Raw genomic sequence first — 26,095 nt, 5'->3', positions numbered from 1 at the left:
ACGCATGTATCTATTTTAAAATGAAAAAAATGTGTTTGTTCTTCTTTTTTATTTTTTAGAGAAAATGTGTAGAGAATGTTTTCGTAGGTTAGCGGTGTGCAAGTGTGACAAATGTGATGTAATTATGTGCCAAGGATGTTTTGATAAGGTAATATATTTTTTTTTTAAAAGAAAGAAGATGTTTTGAAATAATGGAGGTAATTGGTGGGGGGGGGGGGGGGGGGGAGACATTTGAATTTTTTTCCAAAATTGAAAAAAAGTTTTTGTTACTAGAAATGAAAAAAATCAAAAGGTTCTATTTTAAAAATTTTCTAAAACAGTTGAAACGAAAGACTGTGAATTTGTTTCATGGAATTTAATTTTTGTTTATTTGATGTACATGTAGGTTCACTCCAAGTCAAACACCTTAAGACAACACCAAGCATTGCCTATGGAGAGTGAAGAGAGGTAAAGATTTCTTGTTGGGTGAAAAATTAAGCATTGCCTACCTGATCTCAAAAATACAAATGTCAGGTGATGGTAATTGCACACCCTTCAAAAATATTTGGGCTTCTATTTTTTAAATTGATTATGCATGATTATGTGTATTTCTTGAGGGTAGGAAAATGTGTAGTTGGATAGACTATAAGTTAAGTTTAAATTTCCCTGGTTTTGTTAGAGTGCTGTATGGAAAACTCTTCACCTTTTAATTGCACATTTTGATGCATAGGTGTTCTCTTTGTAAGGAAAATGGGACAATTAACTCTTTAACCGCCACAACCGCCGATATGCGCACTAAATAAAACCGCTGTCACCCGTAGACTCGCATATATGCGGCTATATTTAAATGCCCTGTATTACCGAAGCCCCTGATAAGTGTTTATGGCGGCCATGTTTGTATTCTCAAAGATGTACGATTTACCTTTGTTAAATAAGTCGTGGTTAGTCAGAAACGAAGTCTTATGATCAGAAAAACCAATGAGAGGGACCGAGAGAAATGTTAACTCAACCTATTTATAACATTATTTCCCATATATAGCATTGGAAATCCCCCAAACCCAAGCTTAGAAGTGCGATCGATATTTTGAGAAAACAACACGTAGTAAAGATCGCGGACAAAGACAGCAAGAATAGTTCAGAGTTTTCGTGGGGATATTTTGAAAATACTAACGATAGTTTTGATGTTGATCCCGAAATTGGAAGTGATATATCTGTTTCTCCTGTATCAACCCCAGATCTTTCACCGGTAAATTCCAGCTCGGAGTCGGACAGCGATGACGAAGATTTGGCATGGCGTCCAAACTTGAGGAAACCAAACAACAAGCCATTTAAGGAGGCAACTTTTGAGCTTGGACCCCGGAAAAATGAACTTGATTTCTTTCTTAGATTCTTTCCTGAAGAATTGTTTGAACTATTGGTTAGAGAAACCAATTCATATGCCGCAAGAGTCATAGAAACTAAACCCGACCGTCATTGGAAAGAGGTATTGGTTGAGGAAATGAAGGCATTCTTCGGAATTTATATGTACATTTCCGTGGTACAAATTTTGAATTATTCTCTAGCATGGACTAGTAACCATTTGGAAATCCATCCATTCCTGAAATTATGACTAGATCCAGATTTGAGCACATTAGTAAGTATTTTCACCGCAATGATGTGTCTCAAAATCCACCACGAAGAGCTCCAGGCCATGACAAACTTTGTCATATATGTCCTGTTATGGATTGCGTCTTGGAGAAATGCTTGGAAAATTACAATCCATATAGAGAGCAAAGTATTGATGAATGATAGCTTATAAAAAGATACATTTCTCCCTTACTTTTTTTTCTACATTTGTAATGAGATAATAGGTAATAAATCAGTCTACTGGTCATTTTTGTCTTCATTCCGCCACAGCAGGAAATTATCTCTGGTAGTGAGCTTGATGCTAACAGGCAGCCTAAGATCTTATCAGCAGCAGGCTATTTATAGAGAGTGTCTGGCAGTTAAAGAGTTAAACCCAATAGGAATTGGGATGAACTTTAGAGGGTTCTGCAGCCTGGTAGGGTTAGGTTTTTCTTCAAGTGTGTGTAGCACACCTATTCCTCAGGGAGATTGTGCTCTGGAAAAATGTTGCTGGGTATTGGGATTTGGATTAGGGGTTAATGACCAGAATACACCAGAGTTCCAAATATTTATTGCTCTGCTCTGCCAGAGATGGAATATCCTGTTGATATAAGCTTCTTTGGAAAATGACCCAATTTCAGGGAGATTTGAAACTATACACTGCAGGTTAGACAGTTAAGGTCAAGATGTATAGGACCTTTATGGAGATATAAGTACATTGGAGGCTGGCTTGTGTGACATTACAGTTTGTTTCCATGAATATGATATTAATAATTCATTTTACCAGTATTCTAACAGTTATACAAATATAGTCTGTGTCAACAAACTCTAATTACTGAATATTAAACGATTACTCACTTCACAAAGAATGCTCTGCAAAGAATGCTAAGCTTTTTTAAGGTTGCTCGATCACTACATCTTGAATAGTTTCTCAAATCAACAGAAAATTACTTGATCATGTTTGATAGAATGATACATGAGTCATTCTCAAAAAAGGTGGTTTTGGGTTGTTCAAGGGCACTAGAAAGTATAATCCTTGATTTTTGCCAAGTTTCACTTTTGTGCTACCTTTGGATATATATTAGCATACATATTGGCACATAAACAGTTAATTCTAACAAAATCTTAAAAATTTAGAAAGTTTATAAGTTGATTTTTTCACATTATTTGACTGTTCCCACTCAGAGTTTGCGACTTTAAATAGGTTTTGTAAGGTAGTTACACCATTTTTTATTAAAATAATAGGGTCAAGAGATAAAAGGTAAGTAAAATACTTCTCTCAAACAAAAAGACTAAGAAAATATATGAACAATATTTTTCAGCGAGACCAAGTTTGTCTGTTCTATGTTTTTATGTCCATGGTGTAACGAAACAAAATATTGGTGTGTAAGAGTTGTTATTCTTAGTAATTTGAAAGATAATTGATGCCTCCTTATTCCCATCGTATAGCTATAAACAATGATAGAAGACAAAATAGCTGAAGATGAAATTTACTCAATTTTTATAATGATAAGTAAGTAGAAATAAATGTGTAACTTTTTATATTGTCTTTGGGCTAACAGGAAATACTTAGGAAAAAGAAATATTTAGACACTCTGGAAAACAGACAAACTATTGCTATGTGTTGTTATAGCAGATAATATGCTCTTTTACTCTGAGGGAGCAGTAATTATTTAGCAGAGACAAGTTAATTCATAAATATGTCCTTTGTGTAACAGTCCTTGGTGTAACAAGAACAAAAAGTTACACCATAGACTATCACTGTTATACCAGAGACTATAATTTACATAATTTATTTTTTTGGGAAAGATATGATGAAATTATTCAATAAATATATCACAATGTATCACATTTGTTAGTTTATGCTTATATATAATGTTAATGCATCTGTTTGCTGTATATCTAGATTATTTCTCAATCATGCAATATTTTGTTACTCCAAAGACACATACAATTAACACCAAGGACATATGACCCAAAATATTCATTTTAAAAAAATTCAGCATTGTCAAATCAAATCAAATTTATCAATTCAAGTATAATTAATATTGAATTTGATATTGGACTTGCAGCTTAGGCCAAATTGTCCCTAATAAATATTATTTGACTTTAAACAAAATGTGTTACCAAGGACTTTTAATGTTACACAAACCCATGCATGTATTTCTGATAGAAAAATTAATAAAACAAGTATTTTATAAATACATTTTATGACAGATTATGCAATGTAGTATAATAAAATACTAAAATTATTCATCAACTAGATAAAATGGTGTACATGGTGTAACATGTTGTGTCTTTTGTATAACAAACTTTAACTTTAAGCCTGAACTTGTAGAGAATAACAGTAACATGTATAATATATCTGCTGCAAAGTGCATTTGGTAATTTTGAATTCATTTAAAATACATTCAAGCTTTCAAAACAAATTGAAATATTAAAACTTTGATTCTTATAACAGGCAAAGTCCATGGTGTAGCATAAGTGTCCTCGGTGAAACATACTGGAACTAAATTATGTAAATAATTTGACTTTAGGGGCACTATTATGCACATTGATAATGATTACTGTTAAATATATGCATTCATAAGTTATAGCTATGAAAACATTCAGTTGTCTCTATTTTGAAATCTGATATTTTTGTGTTTAAATAAAGGTTGTCCTTGGTATAACACTTGGACTAACAATAATTGTCCTTAGTGTAACATCCCTTGTTTTGTTTTATTTTCAAAGATTTTTCAAGAAATATTGAGGTTTTTTCAGTTAAGATTATTTTTCATGTCACTTACAAGTGTCTCCCAAAAAAAAAAATCAGACATTAATTGGAGAAGAAGTTTCCAGTGTGCAATACAATGTCATGAGATAGATGCATATTTCTCATTCACAAACAAAATATGAAAAATTAAGGAAAATACATTATTAAATTCTTGTTTTATGATTAAGTTCAAGAACAACTTCAAAAAATTTAACTTTAACACCAAACCAAATGCATGAACCATAAGATTTAATGAAATTTATGAATATTTCTTATGCGTTACACCAAAGACTGTTTTCTTTTCATGTGGTTGTAAATATCATATTTTTATAGATTTTCATTTGATGTACTGTTGGCATATTTTAGCAAACAAACATCATGATATGCCCGATACAAACTATGATAAATTCAATCTGGTTGTAAGTACTTTGTTTTTAAACAAGTGGTACTTGAAAAAATCCACCTTTTTTGAGAATGACCCACATAAGAAGTATGCAAGTCAAATAGTTAAAAAAAGATGCAATTTTGGTGTAAAAATATATAATATGATGATTTTCAAATCTTTAATTCAGTAAATACCGTATTTCACGGAATTTAGGTCGATACGGTTTATTGGGCGAAGGAGGCCGTTTTTAGCCATAATATAAAAAAAAGTATAAATAGGTCGACTTCGAAGAATTGGTCGAAAAATTACCGCTAGTTCTAATGAATAAATGGTTTAAACCAATAACGTTATCATATAGTAGCCTTTAATCTTATTTCACAGTTTTAAACAAAAGGGAAATAAAATGTATTTCTTGAAAACATCGTAAGAAAATGTCTGAAATTGCGTCAAAATTTTCAAACCAAATAATTCAGTACAGCCGGTTTTAATTTAAGATCGTTTTTTATTACTTCCCTGCCATGTGTACAAACTGGTGTTAACCGGGGGATAGTTACCTAGCCTGGAGGCATGACTACGGTAGCACATGCCACCCTGTGTCTCTATGTGACTTTTTACTGTGTATATACACACGAGTCAACCTCTGATCTTATTGAAGCCTGAAGGCATGAGTAGCACGTGCCGAGAGTTCAACTGTGTATGAACAAAGTCAGCGCTACCCAGACTGATTTCAGAGACACCTGGCTAAAATTTCATCGAAAGTTTTATGTTGAATATACAGAAAAAAACTTGTTCATGTATTCTATTATGAAAACAAATTGTTTTTTTTTTTATTTCTACCCGACGATATTTCCCCCCGTAATTACCCTTTGTACGGTTCTCATTTTACTTTTACCACGCGAAATCGATTTCCTGTTTATCGTAAGCACATGATCAAAATGCATGACAGCATTTAATGATTCAGTCAGTGATCTAAGTAAGAAATGTAAGAAGAAATAAATCTATTTACATTTAATTTTGTTTAAATGATAAATTACTACAGTATATTGATTAAAATCCATACGATTTTTACACAGAAATTCAAGCAGTATTATTGTAAACACTCATGATTTTATTGGAGGGTTGCATAAATTTTTGCAAAATTCCAACCAAAAAAAAAAAAAAAAACATAAATTGGGCGAAGCGATGAATAGGGCGAGGTCCACATGTCAGGGGAAAAAAGTATCGACCTAAATTCCGTGAAATACGGTATGAACAAAAGCCTCGGGTGGATTCAAACTCATGATCTGAGATTCACAAGCCAGACACTTTAAACACTTAGCTATAATGATATTCAACCAAATCGCTTGATATTGACAATTTATCAAAACTTTTAAATCGCCAGCTTGTGACATTGTGTCTTAAAAAGTATAAGCCCTGATGAAGTTGATGTAGTGGGCTACCTTAAGGATAGATTCATATACGTAAATGCCCACTCTATAGTTTTACTCACAAGCTCCTGTAAATTTGTCCTCTGTAGTTTTGATTCACTGTAAACCCAAATATGAAGTCCTTCTGATTTGGTGGATTACAAAAGATGTCAAATGAAAAGTAAATCTTTAATCTTGTGTACCTTGAATTTTGAGGGATGACATGGGTAATCCCCCAAAAAAACAAACACATGAATTCTAAATTTTGTTGCTCAGACTAATCAAGGTCTCTTCAGCCACCTGTCTAGCTTACTGGGTGTTATCTTTGTACTATATGCATTTATGATCAGATTGAGGTTACTTGATTTCAAGGTCCATTGTAGTGTTTTAGATGTTACTGTGAAATCATTGAAAATTGGGGTGGCTTGGGTATAGCCCTCCCCCACGAATTTACATGTACATCCTCAACAAAAACAAATTAAGAAAAAGATATCTTTTTTACTGAAACTCAAAACCGAGGCATCCACGAAATTACATCCCCAGGAATAAGCCAAAAACCCACAATCCACAAAAATTGGCCTCCATCAATTTAAATGATTCCACGGTATTCTAAAAAAATAAACATGCCATTATGATTTGAATAGTATCAAGAAATGGCAATAGCTTTAACCTTGTTATTTAAACTATTTTTTGTTAACTTTTTTTGCTAACAAGAAGTCAATCTTGTAGTATTTCATTTCTCACGAACAATTATGGTCCAGGGAATCATTTGGGCTTATCATATGTTCAGTTTGTTTATATTTTAAATAAAAGAAGTTAATGCCAACTATACCATATTCAATCACAAACCAACAAAATTTGAACACCATAATAATTTCTGATTCTTCAGACTTGTTATAAGACCAATTTAGTTATTTTGCTTGATGTGATGTACTGTTGTTTGCAGTTTAAAGGGGGAGCTAACTCAGGACTGCCCCCTCCACGAGGGGCGAGAGCTGGAGTACTACTGCGAGGACCACAAGATCCCCATCTGCTCCAGGTGTGTGATCGTTGGTGACCACAAGGGCCACGTCATCACCTCCATGGAAGAAAAGGTAAATATCGGATACAGAAAACTGCAAGACAGGGACATTTATAAGTATCAAATGGGATGATAAATTTTGATTGTTTAAATGAGTGCTATCAGGCTTTAAGAGTAGAAAATGTTTGAAAGTAAAGTATACTCAATTTTTAAAACTTTGACCTTTTAGAAATACATGTTTGTTATTTCAGAACAAATCAGTTTTCTCTGAAATGGAGCCTGCTTTGCATCTTGCCAACAAAGTTGTGATAAAGTTGATAAAAGTGGATAAGGTATATAAAGTATATACAGTGGAATAGTTTTAGATTACCGGTATTTAAATGATTATGAGACAATCTCATTTAATTGATTGAATAGCATTATCTTGTGGGGTATGACTTACCTAGGTACAGGCTAACCAATTGAAGGTGGTCAGCATCAGTAAGAGTTATCTAGGTTAGCAACTTCCTCTTTACCATCCCCCCAAGGTTAATCTTAATTTTATTCCTAATCCTTTTATTTTGAGAACTTAATTTTTTCTTTGAATGTAAATCTTACTGCTTACACTCCAGTACCTGACGTTAGTTACTTTGATAATGTAGCACAGCATGTGCCTTTGAAATTGTCTCCCTTGGCTCCTGCAAAATTTGCGGCCATTTCTATCCAACACTGTTGGTACTATATGATTATATTGGTTTAATAATTCATTAATGGATATGTAAACATATTTGGTGTTGTCTATTGGCTGAAAGTCAGCCAGGAAAGGGAAAGTGCGGTAACAAAATAAAATGGTTAACTGCAGTATTCAAGCAAAAATTACAATATCTGAAGAATAAAAACTAAAGTTACATTTGGTTTTTTTTTTCAATTAAAAAAACCAGGTAACAAAGTGTATTCAATTTTGAGCCAAATTCAGTTATCAAGTTATTCATAAAAAAGCAACTTATTTACTGATAACATGAAGTCCCTTGTACCATATGCATATTTTGAAGTAATTATCTTGTATACTGGATGACAAATATTATTAGGGCTCCTAAACCCCCATTCCACTACCTACATGTATATGACATCTTCTCTTACAAAATTGGTCTGAAGATGTCGTCCCAAATTATGTCAAATTTCCCAAATATTTCTTAGCTACAGTAAGTGTTAAAAACTTGGGGAAGTCTACCCTTTTTGAGTTTTGTTATGTGCCTTTCTTTTGTAACATGCTTGTTAAAAAGAGAGTCTGTAAAACATACTGTCCTATGACATATGTATATGTGCGAGGAAGTTTATCCTGCAAGAGTGCATTCTTTTCAATTACAACAGACGATGTCAGATTACTTCCCGGACACCAGGGTGGAGACTGCGTCCGTTATTTCAGATATCAGGGAACATTTCCAAGAACTTCATGGACTTCTGCAAGCTCGGTAGGAAAGGATCAGTATTACAGCTTTAGAGTATTGAAAAACTTTCACTTGAATTTATTTTTAAAAAGGAAGACTACGGCTTCTAGATGTATATATTGTGCAAAAAGTAATCTTCTCTAATTTTTTGGTAGCTCTTATAAATCAATTGCTTTTAATATTCCTTACATAGAAAAAAGGAGTAAACAATTGGGATATCGAATGTGACATTTTATTGGATAATATTGCCAATGATTTCTTGTATATTTTATCAGGGAGAAACAGCTGATTGATGAAGTTTTTGCTGCCTACCAAGCTGGAGTGGAACCATTGGAAACGCTGGTAAATAAAATGAAAGAAGAAACAAGCTGTTACTTTGGCCTTAGAAAATTTATTGTTCATGGCAGATTCATGTCTCTTATATTAGCATTTGATTTTGCTTAAAAAAATTTTAAAACATGTTTTATTTGTTATCTGCAGGGTTGTTCTCATGTGGTTTTCTTTTTATTTCAACAGAGACAACAAATGCATGAAGACAGGATGAAGTTGGAATTAGCTATAAGAGGTTTCATACTTTCAAATTTTACTATTTGTACAAAGATATGTACATGTGTACATGTCCTAAAAAAAAAGTGATTTTTGTAATGTAAAAGTGATGGACCTGCCTAGTATAAAGATTTTCTAATGCTTGTGATTAATATTCCATTTGATACTTAATTGAGATTCAGACTGATTTTTTATGAAGAAGTTGAATGTTTAATTCTCTCTCTAAAGAATGTGTAACATTAGAAAAGCCATTTTACTGCAGTACATGGAGGAGCCAAAGACTCTGTTTTCGAAGTTAATGCAAAAAACAGAGTATCAACTTTACTATAAATTCTGTTATCTGTTGGCAATGTCTATTCGCACCAACTATCGAACAGTCATATAGATGTATGTTACTGTGAATTGTGTACTGACAGGTGCCCAGAGACTTCTCAACAACAACAATGAAGTCACATTGAATGCTAGACAGATCCTGGACCAGTTAAACAGGGCCAAAGAGATCCCCTGTATACTGCTGCCTAAAGAGACAGAGGAAACCGAGAAAATCAGGTAGGCTTATAGTCAAGTTTGCTGACCTTTGACTAGATAACATGCTTCCTAAGTTGCAAATGGTTGATTCTTGTAATTTCGATCTTGTACATTTCTATTCCTGTACTGTACTAGTGTCTATGCTTTTTTAATTTTTCAAACTTGAAGTTTAACTAATCAAAAATAGGTAAGAAATAAAAATTTCCTTCAAAAAAAATTCTTATTTATTTGCTGATGAAATTTTATTTGCGAGGGATATTTCAATGAGGGGGAGGCAATTCCAAACAAACCATGATTTTGTTTTGGCCTTATTATTTATTCTAGTGGTAAATTGAAGTGGAAATATTGATTTTGAAAACCAGAAATTTTTTTCTTCTGTTTTTGCTTGGTTTGACATGATTCCTCTGTGTCATTTCAGTTTCATTCAGGACGACTCCCTCCTCACTTCCATTCTTAGCCATGGAAAAGTAATGGGGAAAAGTCAAGTCAAGTAAGTTTACAAGTAAATTAAATAGTTGATTAACATTTTGTACTTTTTGAATTTCTTTTGTGCAAATCCAGGTATGATACATGGACATTTCTTTGTTACTGTGCAATTGAAATTTAATGACCTCTAAGGGAGATTTTCAAGGTCAAAGGTCACCATGCGACTGCACCTTTGTCAAATATTCTATAACTGGGTACTAAGGGGTTTATATGTTTTGTATTGTGATTGATTTACAGAGCAACCTGGCACACGTTGTCGGAGATGCCAGCGGAGATCATGAACGACGACGACAGCGTGGGGAGCCGCACGCCCCTAGACTCAGTCAGTGTTATATCCAACCCCCTATCTCAGGACTCGGAGGAGGTCATCATCGAAGGTACGGGATTAATGAATGGGATATTGCTTGAAAAAGAAACCATCTATAGTTAGAGGTGCCCATTGAATCATGTAGTGTATTCATTCAGTGTGAAGCATATTTTGAAAAACAAGCATTCTGAGAGTATTGCATAAGCAATACACGTCCCCTACTTGTTTGTGGACATTGTGAAAACAATGCACTGTTATGCAGAATATCGAACCCGAACATTAAAAAATTGGAATATAAAAAATTAATTTTCTCGAAAATATGTCAACCAGACGCTACAAAAGTGTAAACTTGATCTGTAGTTTGACATTTTGAAGCTGTTCAGCAAATTTCATATTATTCCTCAAACGCACAAAGAAAAAAAGTGTGGAAAACTGAAGTGGGACAGACAGACGGATGGACTGACGGACGCAGAGGAAAGCTATAGTCCCCTCCGGTGAAAACCGGTAGGGGACTAAAAAGATTTGTTCATGCTTGTATATTTTAAACAATATTTTATTCAATATATTATATTGAATGGTATTAGGCAGCAGACAGAGCCTATTTTAGCCTTCTCTCTAACATGTGTATCGTATATTCTTCAGGAAATGATTTATAATAAAAGTACTTAGTTTTAGATATTAGATTCTTAAATTGAACAACAAAAAAGGAAATTAACTTATCTGACTCTGGGACATTTTGTTCTTTTTGTATTATATGCATTATCATCATGATATATGAGATATCATATAACTGATAATATCCTAATATTTTCATTTATAGCAGAGTTGTACTTTACAGATGAGCAGGACTGTTCCATTGTTGGTGGGGTAGAGTTAAGACGGAGGAGATCAGCTGATCTCCCGGGATCCTACCCACACCCCGGTCAACAGCCAACAGCTCCCAGGTGCAGAATTAGAGGTAAAAAATATGTTTCCTTAGTTTTTTCTATAGGGCTCAACTGATTCTGTTGCCTAGGTAAAATCTTACATAAAATCTAAGGTAGGAATAATTGTGAGATGGGAGGCACAATCTGGCTTAACCTTTAAAGCAGGGAATTGATTACAAGTTGTTTTAAAGTTTACATGATTGTATTTTCTCTTTTGAAGACAAATGAAATGAAATGAAAATCTTACAGGGATACAAAATACTGTAAACCAACATTTTATTCGCGTGCGAGAAATTTTTGCAAGGTTAGAGAGAGCCTTGTCGTCGCGAATATTTCTAGCCGCAAACCAATCCTTTGTCTATTGTTTTTATAATTATATTTATATTGTTTTACAAAAGAACTTACGACCAAATTAATGAATGCTGATTTTAAATCACAAACTAATCAATGTTTTATTCTCATGGCTGTAGAATATTATTATGGATATCAGAGTACCATATATACTCGTCTATAAGTACGGTTCGTCTATAAGTCGGTCGCCTTTTTCCACTTTTAATATGAAGATTTTGCTGTTGACTCCCTTATAAGTCGGGTCACTTTTTCAGGACGTCAATTGATGTACAGATACTCTCAATAAAATACCACATTTTATCATACATGTTTTGAGTTCTTTTAAAAAAATTGTCCTTGTTTCACCCCATAGTTGATTGTAGACTATTTCTATCATGGTTCTATGATGTTAATAACTTTTGATTTTAAATGCCATTATTTTTTATAACACTAATTACAAGTTGGTAATAGCTTCAAAACTACCAGGTATTTAAATAGAGTCCTTTTGAAAATTTGATGATAGTGATTTATTTCCTTACTTGACTGATTAGGTTGGTAATTAGCCCCTTAAACTGGGGTGTTGGCTTGTGGTGTTTTAGGTGACATGACCCCTCTATTATCTATTATCACCTTAGGTATGAAAAACTGACTGCTTGAATTTTCTTTTTATGAACACAGGTTCAATGCATTTATCTGTTTATTATTTAAAAAGAAATATAACTTACTTCTCTCTTGTGAAATTTTTTTTATGATGTCTCACCTATAAGTCGGACCCCCACTTTTCACTCAATTTTCTACTCCCAAAAATCCGACTTATAGGCGGGTATATACGGTAGTTGTATGAATAAAGTTCTGTCTAAGTTTTGTTCTTTATACAGGTAACTCTCGATGGCTCGAACTTCGATCGCTCAAAGTTCTTGATCGCTCGAAGTGAGTCTAGGGTCCCGATTTTTTTCCCTATATAACTAAGCAAATTAACTCTTGATTTCTCGAACTCTTGATCTCTCGAAACCCTTGATTCCTCAAAGTCAAACTGCAGTCCGGTTGTTCATAATCTATAGTTTCTTACCCTCGATACCTCAAAGTCGCCGTGTATCTCCAAGCACTATACTTAATTAACACCTACTTGGTCATTTAAATGGCTCCAGGCGTTAGACGTGGGACCCGTGTCACGGGTTGTTTATTCAGGCGACACTTGTCCTGCTAGGTGATAATTGTTTGATGATTGCCCATACCGATACCTAATCTATTATCAACACCAACCGTTTAACGATAATTTGGAGACGCAATGAAAATGAGAAATTAATCGAGACGAAACGATCATATTGAGCCATGGTCAAATTTTAGAATGATAAAACTGCAAAATTTATGCTTATCAGCATCATTGTCATTAAAATGATTATTGCTGAACACGTTCTAACAGGTGAAAGACCCGTACAGTGGTAACAATGGGTGATACTCATTTATTACATTTATGACATGTCGTTTGTCTCGCAGTGCAATAGTACTGAGCAATCTGGTCTTATTAATAATATGATGCATTGAATAAATGATTATTTTGAATTTTTTCAATAGTGGTTTGTATTTATTTTTAAAAACATCCAGTTCTGTATATTTTAGAGAAAAGAAAACGTTGTTTAAGCAGGTGCGTAAGGTTAGCACTAAATAAATGGCTGAATCATAACATCCACTAAGACTAATTTTAAAACCCGTCGGTCAACCTGGAAAATTCCAAACTCTTGAAAACTCGAACTCTTGAAACCTTGAACTTTTTCCTTGGTCCCATGGACTTCGAGTTTTCGAGAGTTACCTGTATATCATTCCATGAGACTGAAAATATTTATGACTTTGTCGTAAGTTCTTTTGTAAAATGCAGCCCAGGTTTGGATAAGGCTTGGTCGCGAACATTAGTCGTCGCGAACCAGTTTATCGGCAGTTCATCGCGAAATAAAGTCGCCGCGAATAAAAATTGGTTTACAGTATATAAGCAAGGTGTTCTGAAGATATGTCTTCATGCTGCAATTGTTCATATTCAAATGGAATGTATGTAAAGGTGAATGATACTTTTAATTGTTTATGGTTTTAAATTTGTAGGTAAAAATGAATTTGTGACAGTGACGCACATCATCAACCCCTGTAAGTTTATGGTCCAGCTGAGGGAGGACCAATTAACTCTCAAAAAGCTCTCCCGACAAATGAACACCTGGGCCAAGGCCGCCGGGACCATGGAAGTCCCCACCCAGGTCAAACCAGGTATGTCCCCAAGGGCCGGTGAAATCTGGCTGAAGAAATTCTAATACAGGTCTAACTGGGTACCAGGCTTGGGGTAATGGTAATGCATTGCAAGCATTACATGTTTTCAAAGTAATGCTAGTAATGTGTAATGCCACAAAATTAGCATTACAAGTAATGGTAATTTAATTTATTACTTTCAAAAATCTAGTGTAATGCTGGCATTACATGGCATTACTTTGCATTACTATGCTTATTTATGCAGGTTCACTTTAAAATATGTGATAAATAAATGAGTAGCTGAAATTGTATTTGATTAAAATTATTTTAAATAATAAAGAAATAATTCTTGAGATAAAAATGTATTAGTTGTACATGTATTATTTTTAAATTCTTAATATTTCTAGATATAACAACACAATTCCATAACATTTTTAAGAGTGTTGTTATTAAGAGTTTAAAATCATTTAATTTACTCTAATTAGTTTTCACTTCAATAAAGAATGTGTCAACAACACACACTATGCCCCCAGGATAATCTAAGTATCAAACAAATCTATTGTTATAAGAAGCCATACACCCCAATCACCTTCCCTTGGCTATGCCCCAGTAAAATAGAGGACAGACATGCACCTTTAATTTAAAAACAAAATGAATGCACTGTCCATCCATGATGAAAATCAAAAATCACTTCCAATATTATAACCCATATGACAATAATCTCTCTCTCTCTCTCTCTCTCTCTCTCTCTCTCTCTCTGTCTCTCTCTCTGTTGTATATTAAGAACATTAGTTTGCACTGATAAAAAATACAAGATTCATGTAATTTTCTATTATTGCACTTAATATATATACTAAGATAAAGATTGCCCAAAAAAAATCTTTCAGTCCCAGCTTTCATTTCTCCTGTAGAACGTTTATTTAGGTAGTATAGCTGGGAAAATTTTCAAACCTAACAGGATGCAGTTAAAAGATGAACCCTTTGAAACTTTGATGATCATAAAGTGCAACAGCAATCTTTTGCCGCAAAGTGTCTAATATTATAAATATTTGTGTAATCTGGGGAAAGATCTCTATTTACCTATTAATAACCGCAACGTTACTCCATAATTTGTTTTTTGTTATGCATACATGAAGAATGAATATTGTGTAAGTCATTGAATTTGAATCTGATACTGAACATGAACCTGTAGATATGTTAAAGAGTGTTTTATATTTGAAACATTTACAAAAAGTCTTATTAAGCTTTCCTTTTTTAAAACAAAGTAATGGTAATGGTAATGCATTACTTTACTCATGTAATGGTAATGTAATGCATTACTTCAAGAAAATCAAGTAATGGTAATGGTAATTTAATGCCCAAATTTATAAAGTAATGGTAATGTAATGCATTACTTTTCTATGCAATTCGCCCCAAGCTTGCTGGGTACTGTAATTCCTTATTTTATACGAGTAATTAATTCCATAATTACACTGTTTTATATCAAATCGCAGGAATATAATATTGCGATCACAAATTTTTTTATATTATTTATAAATTTCAAAACTGTCTGAGAAAATAAAAGCAAGATTTTTGAAATCTACAAGGGCTGCTTTTAGCGATTTTACATGGAAATTAGTTCCTCACGTTTAATTAGGAATCTACAGTGTAGCTTCAAGCTCATGTAAAATACTCATTAAGGTTAAACCATGAACATTATGTAGAAGGGCCTTCTTAGTGTTGACTGTGACCATGTTACTGTTGTAGGGGACTTGGTGATTGTGAAGTACACCTGTGATGACGACTGGTATCGTGCCCGGGTCAAACAGGTCATCGGCAAGAGCAACGTCAACAAGATGGAGCTGGAGGTCCTCTACATCGACTACGGAAACTCAGAAATAGTGGGGTTGGACAGGTAATGAGACTCAGGAGGGATTTATTCATTATTATTTATTGAAGAAAATTATCAGTTTAATACAGGGGGACACATATTGTTCAGAACTCTCTAACATTCAGTTACTCAAACCTAAGCTCTAACAGATATGAATGACTCTGCAGTGTTGCAATTGGTTGAAGTTATGATATTGCTGAGAAAAAATCAAAATGCTTTATCTAGGGTTAAGATGTACCTCTGCATGTAATAGTACACAGAAATTACAATTTACTTGTAGACAGTCAATCACCAATTTTAAATATTGAATAAGAACTCTTATGATGCATAATGAATGCAAATGTTATTGTTTACCAGAGTGAAGAAAATGCAGCCTAGGTTTCAGAACTATCCCGAGTTTATGGTGGAATGTAGCTTGTTTGACATCATACCCCCAGACACGGTAAGTTTTGACCTCAGTGACAAATTATGAAATTGTATTCTAGACTAAAATCAGAAGAATTGGCACAATATTTGCTCTTAACATAAGGATGTGTCATGACCTGACACAGTTTCAATATTGCAAAGTCAAGGTCCATTGTCATCTTTAAGGACTTTTCCCCTTAAAACTTAAGTGTATTGGGGTCAATGGTACATGTACGTCTTGTACATCAAGTTTTGACATGTTGATATATTATTGTAAATGTAAATGGAGGTTTATTCAATGCTTATCTTACATGTACTTCTCAACTTAATGTGAATGCACAACTTAATAGTTTGACCACCAAAACTTATTTTGGTTTTAAGGGAGGCTGGTCCAAGGAGGCGACCCAGCAGTTCTGTAAGATGACGGACAACAAGAAACTCTACATGACGGTGGTCAGCGAGAGGAACAACGTCCTCCAGGTGGACCTCAGCAAGCCGGTGCTGGACGCAACCAAAAACGAGGTCCCCATCTCAATCCGCGACGCCCTCGTGTTCCTGGAACTCGCCCAGTTCATCACCCCAGACTCTGGCAACATTACTGGTAATTTGATGCAGATGATGTCCTTTTTTTCAACCTGACTGAGTGTTTTGAATTGTGCTAATTTTAAAATCAAAATGCTTGAGAGATTTGATATAAAGGAGAGCACTAGTAAAACAAAATGTTTTTGAAATTTTATAACCATAATCGGGACTCACACTGGACCAAATTAATGTGTCGCAACCTTGTGCGAGCCCTGAAAATATGATTTTGGTTAGCAGGCTTAAAAGGAGGGGCCAGTGATGAACAAAAATGATTTGTTTTGAAACTTTAAAATGTGTAAGATTCGTAAAGTTACAATATTTACATTTTCCAGTGTCTTTGCCTGTGATAACACTACGTATCGATTTTGTACTAAATAACCCATAATACAAATGACGCCATATTGAGGCGCCAGCGGGGTTTGCTTAATTATATTTAAATACTTAATCGTACGATTGCTTAAAATTATATAAATATAAGTAATAAGGAATCATTCTTTGAATATTATGAGATGATAATTTCAGTCGGGGCGGGATCAAATCTATCATAAAGCCCTTCGGGCTTTATTGGATTTGATCACGCCCCGACCGAAATTATCACCTCATAATACTCAAAGAATGATTCCTTATTCCTTATTTAGAATGAAGCTTCTTTGTTGTGTTTTGGATTTGGCTATTTTAGATTTCATTTGCTGAAACTCTTTTAGGTAAACCAGCACCATTGCGGCAATATATTAAACCGGAGCCTCATTACGAAGGGGAAACTTTTAACGTGATTGTGACCAGTGCCACTGATCCCCACAATTTCTACATACAAGAGGTCAGTTACAGTGTACACTTGTCATGTATTTGTAGCTGTGTATACTTATGTGTATATATGTGGCATTGCATCGGAGATTGTTTATTGTTGGAAACCCACTAACTGACATGTTCTCGTTTCCATGAATATTTCACACCCTATTTAAATTGTTTCCTTCTTTCCTTTCCTTATATAGTAATCTTACCAAAACCGTTGATGCTAAGGCATGCATGTTTGAATAGAAACTGTTATTCATATCCTTTCTTCATTTTCATGCCTTTAAAATTTAAAAAAGTTTTTCTTTTCTCATTGGACGATTGTGGTTAAAAATGTAATTGAAAACAAGAAAATATATATAAATTTGAAACTGGGAAGCAAATGTGAAGCAAACAATGGGTTTCTGATGATAAAGAATATTTTGATGGTTCAGAATGCATGTTGTGCATGTGAAACCGTGTAGTAAAGTTTTCTGTTTATTGTTTTCTTTCATCCCTAAAATTGAAATACATGTAATAGTTTTTCAACATACATGTACTCCTAAACTTTTGTAGTTTTCTTCTAGCAGTTTTCCCCTTGTAACAATTCCTACAAAAAAAACTTGCAAATAACTCTTGTTGCGGGACGAATTTTATATAATATGTATCTTGCTTAGAATTTTTGTGGATGTGTGAATTTCTCTTGTCATTTTCGCCTTGCTGTTTGTGATTTTTCAGTGCATGTCGCCTGGGAAGGTGAGAAAAATGATTAGCATGTTTAGTTACACATGGATGTATATTGATTTTGCCTTATTTATCTTTCTCAAGAATCCTCTAACTCCCAATTTATGTTTGATCAGTGCATCTGCATTTACCTCACTTTTGTTTGGATTTTGTTTTAGAGAAAATACGGATCAGTATGTATTTTTATGTTTTGCATTTTATTTTCATTTGATCATTTTTTTTTACCGTAACAGGTATGATTCATTACTGTTCCATGTACTTATCAATTGCATCAAAGTGAGGCCAAAAAAATGAATCTTTATTTCTTAGGCAAAAATGAATGAGGCAGGTATTTTACTTTTATATCTTCTGCAGGACTTGCAATACCACAATTTACTTTTTTATTTACCTAAACTTTTTTAATACACAGGCAATTGTGCCTTATGTGAATTTCATTGAAATATTTCTTATGTTATAGTTGTGTGAAAATCATGTAAACAATTTCACACAAATTTCACTTCACACAAATTTCACATGAATTTCATGTGAATTTTACATGACGCTTTATGTGAAATTCACGTAAGCTCTTTTCATGTGAGGCACAGTTGGCTTTGGTACTGAGTAAATCCTTCTTTTTAATATATCAAGTAATAAAATAACTCAATGCTTCAGCCTTTGACCTGATGTTGATGTGCCTGAGAAACTAAAGGTTAACTGTTTTGGTCTCAAAAAATGTTTTTATACTGTTGATACATATTTGTAGGTTTCAATTTTTTAAAATTTGATAAAAATTAACAGTTTTAAGCAAATGTTGAAATGGCTTATGTTTAACCAAAGTGATCACCACACAAACGTTTTTAACAGTTTCTGCCTTACACTATGAATGACACAATTCATTTTAGCTTTTTTTCTGCAAAAAATTAACATGTTTATAATAGATAATTGCAAGATGTGAACCTGCAAAAAATATCCTGGTTTTTACAGCTGTTTTTACACTGGTCGAACCATTAGTATCATATTTTTGCTGAACTTTGCTGAACTCTGATTTAAATTTATGGATTAACAAAAAAATCCTCAAAAATTGGTGTTAACATCGTAAAAAAAAAAAAAGAAGAAACCACAGTATTGTAAAATGATTAAGTATAGACCCATATATCTTCTTTTTTTTTAAAGATTAAAAAGCTTTAAAAAATGTGTTTATGGATTTATTCTGTCTTGTTGTTAATTAAATGATTAATCGGATAGATTTTATCTTTTTTGATTGCAGGAAAACTTTTATTATTATTAATAATTGTTTTACATCTTTATAACAATAACATAAAGTGTTTTTGTCTTTATGTAGTTGGGAGATGTGTCCACTTATTTTGCTGAAATGATGAACAAAATGCAAAGGGTGTATGCCAGGGAGGACAACATGGACCTCTGGACCATCTACTGCCCCAAAAAAGGTCAGGTTTGATACAAGTTTCTTTTTCATGGTTTTGGTAGGCCATATACATGTTGTATTTGGACCAATGTGAGATTTAATGTGTATAGTGCACTTGGTTATCTTTTTACATGTAGCAATGATCTGCTTTAATCATGTTCAGCCAAATTAAGCTATGTTTTATTATCAAATATTTACATACAGTATGTTTTAAATTAGGTGTTCACTTTACAAAATTAAGAAGCGCACAAAGAATGAATTCATTGAAAGCTTTGGGCAAAGGCAAATGCATCTTGTTTATACACGAGTTAGGTATTGATAAAAAAGCCTATCTTTGGATTTATAATTTGCTGGAAAAGGTGTATGTTGTTTCATAACTTGAAGGAAAATTGTAAATTTATATCTATTCAGTTTTGAGTTAATGATTCAAGTTCTGTATAAAGATTTCTACATTTCCCTATTATTTTTGTGTGACAGACATGGTTTGTAGCTGTCAGTTCACCGCGGATAACCTCTTTTACCGCGCGGTCATCACCAACCTGCCCGGCCGTAAACTGGTCGACGTGTTCTACGTTGACTTTGGGAACAAAGAGCGAGTCCACTACAGTCAACTCCGAGTCCTGCTGGACGAGTTTCTTATCCTGCCAGCTCAGGTCAGATCAGAGAGAGGCTGTGTTTGTTTGTAATGCATACTGTTAAAAGCAGAAATATTTGTTGAGGAATTAAATTTCATATCCATCTTGAAAAATATTTATCAGCAAAATTAAATCCTTAAAACTTTTTTTAGCTCACCGAGACGAAGTCAAGGAGAGCTTATGCTATACCCTCGGCGTCGGCGGTGGCGTCGGCGTCGGCGTCCGGACCTGGTTAAAGTTTTTGTTGCAGGTCCTGTATCTAAGCTATTACTTGTCCTATCTTCACCAAACTTGCATGGATGATGCATCTGGACCTACTTATGGATTTGAAAGACTTGGATGCTGAATCTGGGTCCTAAATTTCAGATGCTGGAGGCGGTTAAGGTTGTTGGACCCGGTTAAAGTTTTTGTTGCAGGTGCCCTTTGATAGCAGTATCTTAGTTACTGCTGGTCTGTACTTCACCAAACTTGCATGGATGGTGTGCCTTATGATACTGATGCACCAGACAGTCTGAATCTGAGCTATAGGTTTCGGATGCTGGAGGAGGTTAAGGTTTTTGGAGCAGGTTAAAGTTTTTGTTGCGGGTGCCCATTGATAGCAATATCTAAGTTACTACTGGTCCTAACTTCACCAAACTTGTATGGATGATGCGTCTTATGATACTGATGCACCTGACAAGCTTGAATGCTGAATCTGAGCAATAGGTTTCGGATGCTGGAAGAGGTTAAGGTTTTTAGAGCTGGTTAAAGTTTTTGTTGCAGGTGCCCTCTGATGATTAATCTTAGTTACTACTGGTCCTAACTTCACCAAACTTGTATGGATGGTGCGTCTTATGATACTGATGCACCTGACAAGCTTGAATGCTGAATCTGAGCAATAGGTTTCGGATGCTGGAAGAGGTTAAGGTTTTTAGAGCTGGTTAAGTTTTTGTTGCAGGTGCCCTCTGATGATTATATCTTAGTTACTATTGGTCCTAACTTCACCAAACTTGTATTGATGGTGCGTCTTATGATACTGATGCACCTGACAAGCTTGAATGCTGAATCTGAGCAATAGGTTTCGGATGCTGGAAGAGGTTAAGGTTTTTAGAGCTGGTTAAAGTTTTTGTTGCAGGTGCCCTCTGATGATTAATCTTAGTTACTACTGGTCCTAACTTCACCAAACTTGTATGGATGGTGCGTCTTATGATACTGATGCACCTGACAAGCTTGAATGCTGAATCTGAGCAATAGGTTTCGGATGCTGGAAGAGGTTAAGGTTTTTAGAGCTGGTTAAGTTTTTGTTGCAGGTGCCCTCTGATGATTATATCTTAGTTACTACTGGTCCTAACTTCACCAAACTTGTATGGATGGTGCGTCTTATGATACTGATGCACCTGACAAGCTTGAATGCTGAATCTGAGCAATAGGTTTCGGATGCTGGAGGAGGTTAAGGTTTTAAGAGCTGGTTAGATAAAGTTTTTGAAACAGGTGCCCTCTGATGATGATATCTTAGTTATTACTTGTCCTTACTTCACCAGACTTCCATGGATGGTGTGTCTTATGATACTGATGCACCTGACAGGCTTGAATGCATAGTCTGGTTTCGGATGCTGGATAAAGTTAAGTTTTTAGGAACAGGTCACATGTTTAATAGATGATAGTACTATTTCAAACTTGCATAGTTGATTTAACTGTAATATGAATGAATCGCAGAGGTAGCTTCAGATGCAGAGCTTGATCTCCATTATCAAGGATGCTAAAAAATAAATCTTAGTTATTACTGGTCCTAACTTCACCAAACTTGAATGGATGGTGTGTCTTATGATACAGATGCACCTGACAGGCATGGATGCTGAATCTGAGCCATAGGTTGCGGATGCGGGAGGAAGTTAAGGTTTTAATTGCTAGTGCCCTCTGATGATGATATCTTAGTTACTACTGGTCCTAACTTCACCAAACTTGTATGGATGGTGCGTCTTATGATACTGATGCACCTGACAAGCTTGAATGCTGAATCTGAGCCATAGGTTTCGGATGCTGGATGAGGTTTAGTTTTTTGGAACAGGTCACATGTTTTATAGATGATAGCTTGCATAGTTGATTTAACTTTATTATAAATTAAATGCAGAGGTTGCTTCAGAAGCAGAGCCTGATCTCCATTATCAAGGATGCTAAAGAAATCTCCTACCTCACTCAAACCAGCTCGATAAATAGATGTGTTTGTTGATAAATGATATAACATGATTCCTATGATAAAGTTTTGTATGATATGAAACAATATTGTTTGATATGATACAATATGATATCATATGTTATATTATAAAAAGTTATACGATACGATATGATATTGTATCATTTTTTTTGATATTTTATGATATGATTATGTATCATGATATTGTTATGTATAGTATTGTATATTATGATACAATATTGTATAATATTATATTGTATTTTTAATTTATTATTTTATCACATGATACAATTACATAAGATATTGCAAAATATTATATTGTATCCTATGATACAATATTGTATATTCTATAATATTGTATGATACAATATTGTATAATATGATATTGGTTTCAGTAATATAGAATTATATCACATGAAATTGTATTATATGATATTGTAATATTATATAATATTGTATCATACAATATTGTATGATATGATATTGGTTTATATGATATATTATCATATCACATGAAATTGTATTATATGATATTGTAATATATTTTATTGTGTCATATGATGCAATATGTATAATATAATAATGTATTTTATAATATTTTACCATATCACATAATATTGTATCATTTGATAAGATACAATGTTGGAATCAAATTATATTGTATTATATGATATAATATCATATAATGTATCAAATATGTTTCAGTGTCATTCAATACAATATCATTCTATATTATACAATATAATATCATGTTTCAGTGTTATGATGTATTATGTTATATGATATTGTAATATGATACTATATTGTATTATATTTTAGGATATTGTATTATGTGATCAAATTCAATAAGGTATAACACAATACAATGTCATATCATACGTTACAATATCAAATCTCATTATTGTTTATTACGGTATTTTATTTATTATATGATATATATTATATTAGAAATATGACATGATGCAATATTTAATTTTATATCATTGTATTGATTAACATATGAACATATGATTATCATAAAAAAATTTATCAGATGATATACGATATTTTGTCAAAACAGAATCCATGAATATCCAAGATCATAAAGTATGATTTTCATATAAAATGATAAAGGTGGTCTTATGAAGGTGATGTATCATAAGGGTGATGCTCCGTCTCGGTGAGCTTAGTAATCTATGATTACCTATGTTTTACTAATAACTGGATATATATACTTCATGATGTTACTTTTTAAACTGGAAAATTGAATCCCCTCAACTTTTATCGCAACAAAGATTTCTGCTACTACAGTATATTTCTGTTCTTTTTTTGAAATACACATGCACATGTACAAAGAGTTGTCCATCTTGGATCTGTAGTAAGGCTTTTATACATTAGAGAAAATTTACTTTAAGGTTTGATAGATTGAATCGTTCTCTACTTGTATTCATGGACCTACAATGTGAAGTTATGGAATGTTTTGATTTTTATATAAAATCATCCAAGTTTTGAGTGTTGGCCATTCCTTGTTCCATTGTTTTTGTTAAAAAAAGAAAGTATATGCCTGAGGAAGCTGGAGTTAACTGTTTAAACTTTCCTTAACAGGCAGTGAAGTGTCGGCTTGCTGATGTGGAGCCAAAGGACTCTAAAACTTGGAGTGAAAGTGTAAGACTACTATATTTTATAGTTGTTAGCATATACAGTATGATCAATATTTCAGAAATATTTTATACCTTAAATACTTAAAAGAAAATACTTTCATTCATCTAAATTCATGGTACCGATTATCGTGGATTGTCAATTTTTTGTAAGGTTTAATTTTTGTGGATTTACCAGTGCACATTTTATATATGATCAAGAAATAATAATTACATGTATTAAAATACAATTTGTTTCCAACCAGAAGAATTTGTTTTGGTATTTATTGTTTTGGCCAAAATAATTTCAAATTTGTTAAACGATCAATTCATCAAATTCCTGTTGACTCAATTTCCATTCAGTCTTACCAAAAACTAAACTTACCTCTACCATGGACCTATCAGTAATCATTTCAGTACAGTACTTTGATTGTAATCTGATATCACTTCTTGCAGGCCAGACAGTGGTGGACAAAGAAAGTGAATCTGTGTAAATTTTCGGTACAAGTAACAGGTGAGGCACACTGATATACTGAGGATTGTCAAATAGAGTTCTGCAAAAATACTAGCAGATTTTGTAAAGGTTGATAAAAATAATGAAACAGTTAACTCATTTAGAAGGATTTTATAGCAAAGATAGACCACAAATCTTTTTTTTTTCTTTCAGGGGTGGCTGAGAACAAGGTGTATTCTGTTGTGTTGAATGATTTTGATGATGACCGACCAATGATTTGCCTCAACAGTGAACTGGTCAGCAAGGGCTATGCTAACAGTACAGGTAGCAGGTATGTTGATATATAGTTTGCAAAAAAAAGAATTTTTATTTTTTTGTGAAACACTAATTACGAAGGGATCAGGAGATGTATAATGTCACAGACATACTTTTATTTGTTGTGGCCTTTTCAGATGACAGGAGAATATGCATATTGTACAATTAGTGTAGGGTTGTAATTGCAAATACAGTGTACTGATAATTCAGGTACTTCATGTTCCTGAGGAATTTTGATGTAAATTGGTATTTGAAAATGAGGACAATATATGATGTTATTGCAGATAATGTGCTGATTGAACATGTGTATCATTTATAGATTTATGATTTTTAAGATTTCAGTTTTGACATGTATTTTACAGGTCTCGGCCTCTTTCTGAAGAGCAGCTGCAATACCTCGCTGCAGGGTCACAGGAAAGCTTGACTGATACATCCACAAGGGTTAGTTTTCATAAACGAAGATTATAACTGTGTCTAACTCCGAAGATGTTGTTCTTTGCAAAAATGAAAAAGCAGAAAAAGAATTACATCACTGTATGATTTACATACAGAGCTCCTCTATGGTGTTGGGAAGAGAAAGTTGCTCAGCTTCCACAGAGTCCCTGGCCTCTTCTGCGTTGTCCTTGACCTCAGGTACATCTCCACGGAAACTGAGCTCTCCAGCACAGGAGGGAGGCATGTCTGATTCTTCCACGGGGGCCAGGAGAAAGACCCCACAGGCCACCAAACAGAAGAAAAAAGGTAGTCGCAATATCTACATTGCGTATGCATACTGTGGAAACATATTTAAAGCAAGTTTTTGTAGTTGTGTTAGATATTAGTTCATGGATTACATAATTTCCAAAGTGGACGTTTTCTTAACACTAATGATAATTTCAGGAATGAACATTATAGCTTCTCAATTCATTCTTGTATATTCTGGGTAGAACCAATTTATGCTCTTACATATTTGAGTTTTTGTCATGCAATATTTGCTCTAGATTTTATGGAGGAGGTTGTGTTTCAGTGAAGTCCCAGGCCACAGGGGATGAAGACCCACACGTGGAGGTTAAGATTGGTCAGTTCACCGACCCCTCCTGCTTCTATGTGTACATAGTGGATGAAAACTTAGACAGGTAATCGTTGATTGACAATAGTGTTAGTTGTACACGAATACTGTGTTTACCAACATTCAACATAATCCTGTCTTGTC

At 33.8% G+C, this 26,095-nt stretch overlaps 1 protein-coding gene across 9 annotated transcripts in view; it reads left to right on the top strand.

Annotated features, from left to right (window-relative positions):
* Positions 1–26,095, top strand: part of LOC105318839 (RING finger protein 17) — a 46,484-nt gene that overhangs the window by 2,673 nt on the left and 17,716 nt on the right. For 5 of the 9 annotated variants that reach the window (XM_066072106.1, XM_066072105.1, XM_066072104.1 and 2 more), the window contains exons 5-30: positions 60–148; positions 386–447; positions 7,077–7,224; positions 7,403–7,483; positions 8,502–8,602; positions 8,854–8,920; positions 9,095–9,143; positions 9,541–9,673; positions 10,071–10,142; positions 10,376–10,515; positions 11,266–11,403; positions 13,796–13,954; positions 15,680–15,827; positions 16,161–16,245; positions 16,590–16,809; positions 17,495–17,607; positions 18,300–18,317; positions 18,464–18,478; positions 19,627–19,732; positions 20,188–20,363; positions 24,103–24,162; positions 24,591–24,648; positions 24,802–24,919; positions 25,266–25,344; positions 25,455–25,644; positions 25,910–26,018. In XM_066072106.1, coding sequence (XP_065928178.1) covers positions 60–148; positions 386–447; positions 7,077–7,224; positions 7,403–7,483; positions 8,502–8,602; positions 8,854–8,920; positions 9,095–9,143; positions 9,541–9,673; positions 10,071–10,142; positions 10,376–10,515; positions 11,266–11,403; positions 13,796–13,954; positions 15,680–15,827; positions 16,161–16,245; positions 16,590–16,809; positions 17,495–17,607; positions 18,300–18,317; positions 18,464–18,478; positions 19,627–19,732; positions 20,188–20,363; positions 24,103–24,162; positions 24,591–24,648; positions 24,802–24,919; positions 25,266–25,344; positions 25,455–25,644; positions 25,910–26,018 — 2,734 coding nt within the window. The remainder of the gene's footprint in view (positions 1–59; positions 149–385; positions 448–7,076; positions 7,225–7,402; positions 7,484–8,501; positions 8,603–8,853; positions 8,921–9,094; positions 9,144–9,540; positions 9,674–10,070; positions 10,143–10,375; positions 10,516–11,265; positions 11,404–13,795; positions 13,955–15,679; positions 15,828–16,160; positions 16,246–16,589; positions 16,810–17,494; positions 17,608–18,299; positions 18,318–18,463; positions 18,479–19,626; positions 19,733–20,187; positions 20,364–24,102; positions 24,163–24,590; positions 24,649–24,801; positions 24,920–25,265; positions 25,345–25,454; positions 25,645–25,909; positions 26,019–26,095) is intronic. The other 4 variants (XM_066072108.1, XM_066072109.1, XM_066072107.1 and 1 more) reach the window with 4 other exon arrangements.

Source organism: Magallana gigas, chromosome 9 (genome assembly GCF_963853765.1).
Source record: "Magallana gigas chromosome 9, xbMagGiga1.1, whole genome shotgun sequence".
Lineage (NCBI taxonomy): Eukaryota > Metazoa > Mollusca > Bivalvia > Ostreida > Ostreidae > Magallana > Magallana gigas.
This window is presented reverse-complemented; position numbering and strand designations above follow the sequence as displayed.